Consider the following 8,103-nt stretch of genomic DNA (forward strand, 5'->3'; position numbering starts at 1 on the left):
TCAGGCAAAGAAAATATAAATTTTGGACTCTTGGAGAATAATTAGCCTGTTTCATAAGAGCGACCCAAAAATATGGATGAAACTGAATTGCAATATTCCACCGCCTGTAATGAAATGTCGACAGGCAGAATTCTCTTCACCCCACACCTCCTACAACAGGTAATTACTTGTCAATGCCATCTGTCTCGATTAAGATGGAAGTTATTTCTAGAAGGCGTGATGAGCAAGCACTGGAGATAATTTTGGAGAGACGGCATCCCAGTAAAATGAGGTGGTGAAATCGTATGACACTGTGCAAACATGTGACTAGCTCGAGAAGGAAGAAAGCGTTTCGAGAACTGCCAATTTACATTACAAGAAAAACAACATCACATTTATAGGCACACGATGTTTATGCGAGTTGTAGGAACGTAAAAATATTGCGCTCAATTGTACCTCACTTTGTCGAAACGGTATAGACACACGTACTAACAGCAAGTCACGGGTTAAGGAAGATATGATAGTATTGATCGGCTCGTGTTTCTCCAATCAATGAATCAGAGTAGAGTTCAATCCAGGGAGTGTAATATGTCAGGACCACGGCTAACGAGCAAGCTAGTTGGATTTCACGAGAGTTTTGGGATAGATAAGTAGATGCATGGGTCACAAGGTGTATAAAGATAAGGAAGGGAACAAAACCTTAAGGAGACAGGGAGGAGAAAAAGGATATATTCCACCTGTGCTATGAAATAATACACCTGTTAACCCACGCACCTTAGCAACTTAATTAACAGGCTTTGGAGGATTTGTCTGGAAGCTGCAATCACCCGCCTACAAATCATCGAGATCAAAGAACACTCAAAAAACTCCCTCATCGAATATCATTACTATACAGAGAGCCGTCATGATTCCATTTCAAACGTAAGAATTAACTGATGAAGGGTGCTCGTTTTTACTGTTGATCAGTTCAACCCGGAGAAATTATTCTACCCTATTGGCAGGTGGTCAGACCATTGTTACAAGCCAGAATTGGATCTAACATTATACATGTACCACTGTCCACGCACCAGGCATATAACTGTTTACCTTCTTTGCCTATCGAATGCACACAAGCAAGCTTCAGAGATTCAAGGGGGGCAAACTATCACATAAAGTCAACTCTTGTGCCGTTCATGTTGAATAATTAAAGAAATGTGTGACTTGGGAAATCGGATAAGTTACGTTAGACAGATGTGTCGTCGTATACCAGGAATGCTATTCTTTGTTCATCGTCACTCAGAATTCAATACTGCGTGACGAATGGGTCTTTGTTTAAAAATCAACAACAATCTCGTCGAACGCTTCAAGATTTAACCTCTTTTAAGCATGAAGGACAGACATTATACCGTCTTTATGTTTCAGAGAAAAGTTGCTTTGTAATTTTCATCTGGTGCGGTATCAATCCTTATACGGAATGTTATAATTGACACGACAATGTTCAGCTAATCTACCCCCAATCTTATTGACATTTCAAGTATATTCTACGATAGTTAAAATGATTGTCGATTGCACATGTTCCTATAGATTCAGAATATGCTCTGAAATTGAGAACTCGGTGAAAACCTGCAGTGCTAAATGAAAACCAACGGAAACTTGACGCTACTGTAACAGATCTCAACAAATAGGTCAGTTGATGATTACAAATGAGTGTGCAGGTCCTATGTATGTATGTATGTATGTATGTATGTGCTTATACTGGCAGAAACAAAAATATCTCTAGAGGGGGGAAAGTCCTCTGGAAAAAAAAATGGTTTGTATTGAGGTTAATCACTCTGCGCAGGTGCAAATGAATAATATACATTTGTAGATGTGCTTGTCAATCATGTACGAATTCTTACATATTATATGGGAATTCGTGAATGATGACAAGCACGTCTGCAAAAGTGACATTTGTGATCGCAGGGCATATTTCAGAACTCGATATGTTTGCTTGATCCAAGTCACGGATCAATTTTTTTTTTGCAACAGCAGAAGAGGTCATTCGTATCAGTGAATGGGTCCTTCAGAGTGTTTTTGTCACGTGGTCTATTATTTTGATAAGTTGTCATTTCTAGGAATTTGGGACACCTAGAAATGAAACCCAACAGTTTGCCCAAAGCATTCGCGGTGCCAGAGTGGAAGGGCTTGTGATTAGAAAATGAGTTCAATGCAAAGAGACGTGTTAGAGATATTAGATAGAGATTGCAAAATATGGTGAGGCATATTGATACAAATATGGTAAAACATCGGCTACGAAAGCAGTATTGCAACTCGTATTTAAATATTCAACGATGACCTCAGAGATAAAATGGAGGAACAACGATTATGCTCCTTGCCCTAAATTCGCGACAATGATAAAGATTTAAAGTAAAACATGGCTGCTCAATCTTCTTTAATTTGCCCGTTCTTACGTAACCTTCAAGTACAGAGGTTCAGGCAGAGTTGGTCCTGGTAAACAGAACGTCGTCCATCTCTGGATGTAGATGACGTAATCCGGGAGAGTTACCAGAATTCCTGGTATAAAGCTTTGCCATATAATGAGGCAGTTCTGAATTGTGCTATTGTACCTCAAAACGTTGCCCCCTCCAATCTTATTCCTCTCAGGTACCAGGTTAGAGTTCCTTGTTTCCGGATGTCTCTTTCCAGAGCTTGACAAATTGCATTGTACACAGAAGCTTGTCACTCTACGGTTGGCGTTTGTCCGAAGCTTTGCTTGCTCAGCCACCTAAAGTATGCCCACCTTGACGTTTTGAAACTTAAGGCCTATAATGAATGGATTCCTAACATTCATTTGTTGGTCAAAAAAAAAACACAATTACACAAACCCAAACAAACACGAAACAAAACAGAATGACGGATGGAGAAGAGCGCCCACAATGATGAAAAAGTCTCCGGAGTTACCATGGCGGATAATCAGTAAATCATAAGCCCTTTTACAAAATTAATGTATCCCTCTGTTTTTCGCGTAAGTGTAACACAGGAAAGCCGATTAAAAAAAAGTCGTTTACAAACTCTAACAGTGAAGCGCACTTCTTTCTCCTTTTTTTTCAACAAACGCCCGTCCAAATAAAACGAACAAACAAACAGTCAAACTAATAACACCCAAAACATATAAAAACATCACAAAAGTTTGGAAAAGAATGATTATCGTCATGGTAACGGCACACGCCCCACCAATGACGTGTGCGGGAAAAGGATGACCTTTTAGCTGCACCTTGGATATGATCCGCATTATTTTGAATTACGTTTTAAACTCCAAATCTGGTCTCGATGGAAATAACAGCATCATCGAAATGTGAGGATTACTCTGGTCCAGCTCCGAGTTTATGACAAAGCGATAATATAATAATTGAGTTCATAAAAGAGGCATAAATAGTGAGAGAATTTTAAAAAATGGATAGGATGTTCGAAAGTTAAGACGCCATCAACATTATTCACACCCACTGACATCTAATACCTCACTCAGTAATCATGCTAATTCATCATAGAGGACAAGTTTAATGCCGAAAAATTGTCATTTTTTCTGTGCTTTATAGCATAGAATGTTTCGGTGGATCTAAGCAGTATACAACGATTGGTATCATAAATAATCAATAAACAATCATCCAAAAAGATCAATAATATGATTTTCACCGCGTGTATTCTGTCACTGCAAGGTGTGACATGTATTTATTGTGTGTGTGTACGGGGGGGGGGGTGAAGACACGTACGGTGTTTTCTCATATCTCTCAATGGCTTGTGATGAATAAAGGATTGTGGTTGTCGAAGACACGATAACAGTTCCATAATTTCAGAGCACTGCACTTTAACATGAGATGCCAAGAAAATGTCGTCTATATGGAGCCTTCACTATATCACAAAACTATCACATGTCAGCTGATCTCTTTCACATGATATTCTTTTAAACGGTTCTGTGTACAATTGAGCATCTGACTTTTCAAATAAGTTTCTTCAAGAATACTGATTTGACGTTTGAGCGACACGGGTTCTTCCAAAGAAATTCCTACAATGTAGAATCGGACCATCAAATGCCTTGTTACAGCGTTGAACATGTATTGTACTGTAAGCGTCTTTTGGCTTGAAATTATTTATAAAGGATCTTTTGTGGATATTTGAATGTTCTTGTCTTGAGATAGGCAGGCAGTAGGGAGATTTACTTAAAATCGATAAACAGCATGATTTGTGTGGGAGAAAGTGGACATCAACTTTGAAAATAAACCAAAGAAGGAATGTGAATAGAGCGAAGGGAACTGAATTTTGCCTCTCTAACGAATAGCCTTAAAAGTAAAGTTTATTTCTTTTAAAGTATGCATGCTGCCACAAACTAACGTCCACAGTTTTGATAATGTATATCAATGCTTTTAAAAGCCTAAACCTGGCATCATCTGTACTTATGATAGAAGATCATCACTATTAGGACATGATCGTGCGAATTCTATTTAAAAAGGGACAGAAAACATGGTTTTGTTTTGGTTTTGTTGTTTTTATCTTTTTTGTTGTTTGTTTGTTGTTGTTTTTTCTTTCTTTTTGGGGGGTATTTTGTTTTTGTTTTGCTTGGTGCTCATCGAGTGCTCGCACATTCACATTGCTGTAACACTATCATTTTTTTTCTTTTAATCCTAACTTTCCTAGATCATTTTTTTTTCATTTTGGTATTACTTTTAGTATTACTTTTGACAAATTGTATTCGGATTTGAAAAAAAAAACACACTTGCCGTCACAGCGATATTACACGATACAGAATTTACACAACGTAACTATAGCAGTATAGCAGTGGAGAAAGCTAGAAATAACCAGGGAGGTGAGACAAACTAATGAGCAGCCTAAGCTACAGGCAATATTAACACTTTACATTGATCTATTATAAGAGGGATTCATTTCTTCACGTAGTGCCCTGTCACTGTCTGTTTAGATTTGCCTGTCTTTGAGCAACATTCGTTTGACAAACGGCGTCATAAGGACTTTGCGGAAGGATGTACAGATGTATAAACTGCTCGTGAACTCGTATTTATATTGCAATAAGTTAAAAAGACTGACGCCACGTCATTCGCGTCATTTCAATATTTTTAGATTAATGATTATCATTTCCTAGACGATGCAGACGTGATTCTGTCACTTTTCTCTGTTTGTCACCAAATGTTCAACAAGAAGTTAATAATATAACAAAATTTTCGAGCTTACCTTTGCTTTACAAGAACGACCGTTCATCAAAATGTCGAGATAGTATTTCGATTTTTTTTTTCTTTCAGTCTTGGGATTGACGTTGACACAAAGCCATATTGCTTAAATCCTGTCAGCTCATAAACATGAGTGAAAATATATGAAGTGAACCTTACCTTGTCGAACAGATTACACTCAAAGACACCTTTATTCTTCGCTCACTCTTTAGTGATCGTTTAACTATTCTATTGTATATTCTTTTTCTTTACAGGTCATTGTCACATCACTGGCCTTTGTCTTTAAGTAACGCACAGCCGCTTGGACACTGTGTGTATCGCCTATTCTTCGAGGATATTTGAAATAGAGAACAGAGACAACAGACGTGATGGCAACCTTCAGAACGCTTTCACTAGTCAGCCTCGTCCTTATGTGGATGTGTGCTTTCTCTACTGTCGATTCTCGCTCTTTGTTCCCTAAAAAACACACCGCGTCGCCTTCTAAGTATCACCGTCACCATTTCGAGCACAAGAACGCCATACCACATCATCACCAGCTAGCCGTTCTCCGCGAACTGGGGCTGGGCTCGCATAAAGCCGCAAGAGAGACCACCCCACCGCGCCACTTTACAACGGAGAAGCAGACGATTAAAGGTCACGTGAAGCCGGTGTGGGGCGCCTTCAAGCCAAGTCACCGCCTAGGAGCAGTTGAGGATGCCCTCGTTGGTGCAGCCACTGAAACGTCTTTAGCATCAGGGGTGGCCGCGGCTCCAAAGCCGATCGATGAGGGGTTTGGAGAGTGGGGTCCTCCCATCCCGACGCACACTCAAAAGGAACCCACATCGAAGGGCTTTTTCAGCGGACCGAGTAGAGTCATCACATCCTCAGCCACCAAAACCACCAGTGATAATGATGATGACGATGATGATGATGGTTTTGGAGTATGGGGAGCGTACAAACCATCACGCCATACAGCCCCTGCTGAAGAAGCTGCAGCCGGAAGCACCAGCAAAGCAATTCACGTGCGGCCAGGCCAGCCACCGCGGGTCGTTGAAGAATCGTTTCCTGGAGGAGACTTTGGCACCTTTGTCTCTCCGAGTGAGACGGAGAGAAGTGGCACAGACACATCTGACGGTTGGTTCATGTCCTTCGTGCCGTATCCTCAGCCAGAGACTGAACAGGAGGATGCAGAGTCCTCCTCCTCTTCGTCCTCGTCAGGCGCCTTCGCCGGGATGTTTGGCCTCTTCAGGGACAGAAAAAGGGTGAGAACTCAGCAGTTTTCTAATATTCCCCGTACAAGAAGGAACTAATTGACGTTAAGGTGAGGCAAGGGTGCTGGTGGTGGGGGAGGGGGTAGGGATTGCGTAAGAGTTGTACTACTTGTTAGATCGTATTTCTCTCATTAACGTCATGTTGTAAGAATTTCCCGATATACTTGTCAAAGGAAATACTGTGTATGGCCGGATATGCCTCCTCTCCCCCGTCCAGACCAAAAAAGAAAAAAAAAGAGAGAGAGAGAAAGAAAAATAGAAAAATGGTATTTAACCTTGAGTCATGGTATTGAGCCACATTTCACAATCAGTGAAGACAATGATAAAGACTTGAATTGGTGATTAACAAAGAGATATTTTTATTACAATATTCTAAAGACATCAGTGTCACACAGATAAGCGATAGGGAAATGATACTTCGTTGCATTTTATTAAAGAACTGTTTGCCTTATTAGAGTTTCCAGTCAGTCAACCATCGATGAACAAGCCATTTGAACAATTTTTATTAAAATCTACAAGTAGTTCCTTTGGCGTTTGGAGTTTCATCAGAGTTTTTGCTTCCAATATATTTCAGGCACAATGATATAGTTTCAAAATGTGAATCACCTTGAATCAACATGACAGATGAAAAAGTGTGATTTGTTTTTTTTTTCAAACTCACTGTATAGATTGAAATGGTGTCTTTACATGTTCGGTCAATGTGACATTGTAATTATCTCCTGCGTCATTTTGATAGCTTATCTCCAAACATTTTTTTTTTCTTTTCAGGGGTGTGATGACGCTATTGAAGATCGACCATGTAAGAGTAACTCGGATTGCCTGGGGTGCAACAAGACTTTTCAGTGCTCGTCGAACAGGAAATGCCAGAAGGTATAACGATTAACAATTCGCGGAAGTCGTCCGGTCAACCTCAAAGTACCTTTGTGAACCACTGTGGGAAGAGGAACACGGCAAGACGAACTTCATGATCTCTTCTCTTAAAAAAAAAGAGAGAAAAAAGTTTGCAAAATTATATTGATAGCATTCTCCAGAAATGTTTGTCCATGCGTACGTGATAACTGAGAAAACACTATAATACTTAATGTCATTATAATGTGTAGTTTAATTCCTTGATAGTTATTTTGGCTTCTTCCTCTAAATAATGTGGTTGTTATGCTTATTGCTGAACATTTATTACCATTTTATTTAAAATTATCATTTTGTTTGGTGATAGAGAAATGAGGATAACCATGTACCATATCCACGAAAATCCTGCCAAGCAGCTTGCTAAAATACACACAGAGTTACACCCAAATTACGCTGGCAAAAGTGATAACTATCGCCGGTCACGATTTAACTCGATCAGTTGCGACTACAGAACTGAAGTTAAAATGGGAAAAATCATACTCACTGTCCGTTTACTAAACATAACAAAACTGAAGAAAATTCGTTGCATATTATTCAATACACTGCCCTATACACCCATCCCAAATTGACAGTATGTCCCTTGGCTGTTTTCCTCGTGTATAGAATATGCAAGCTGCACAACATGTAACCAACAAGTAAACAACATGTTCTCTCTTTTTTTTCTTTCTACGTTTGCCGCCTAACAGATTGTAGAAACTTATAATCTGAAAATCTGATGTAAATGTAGGATATATGGGTCAATCTGCAGTTCATTGTTGATCGCATAAATTGTA

General features: G+C 39.5%; 1 protein-coding gene across 1 annotated transcript; it reads left to right on the forward strand.

Annotated features, from left to right (window-relative positions):
- Window positions 1-5,542: 5,542 nt before the first annotated feature.
- LOC139717160 (uncharacterized) lies at window positions 5,543-7,300 on the forward strand. Its single transcript, XM_071628661.1, has 2 exons — window positions 5,543-6,415; window positions 7,193-7,300. Exons 1-2 carry the CDS (start codon window positions 5,543-5,545, stop codon window positions 7,298-7,300), a joined length of 981 nt encoding a protein of 326 aa, XP_071484762.1.
- The last annotated feature ends 803 nt before the right edge of the window (window positions 7,301-8,103 follow it).

The sequence above is a fragment of the Diadema antillarum genome, unplaced genomic scaffold, assembly GCF_040938485.1.
Source record: "Diadema antillarum isolate AM-2024a unplaced genomic scaffold, OU_Dant_1.0 scf00000072, whole genome shotgun sequence".
In the NCBI taxonomy this organism is placed as follows: Eukaryota; Metazoa; Echinodermata; class Echinoidea; order Diadematoida; family Diadematidae; genus Diadema; species Diadema antillarum.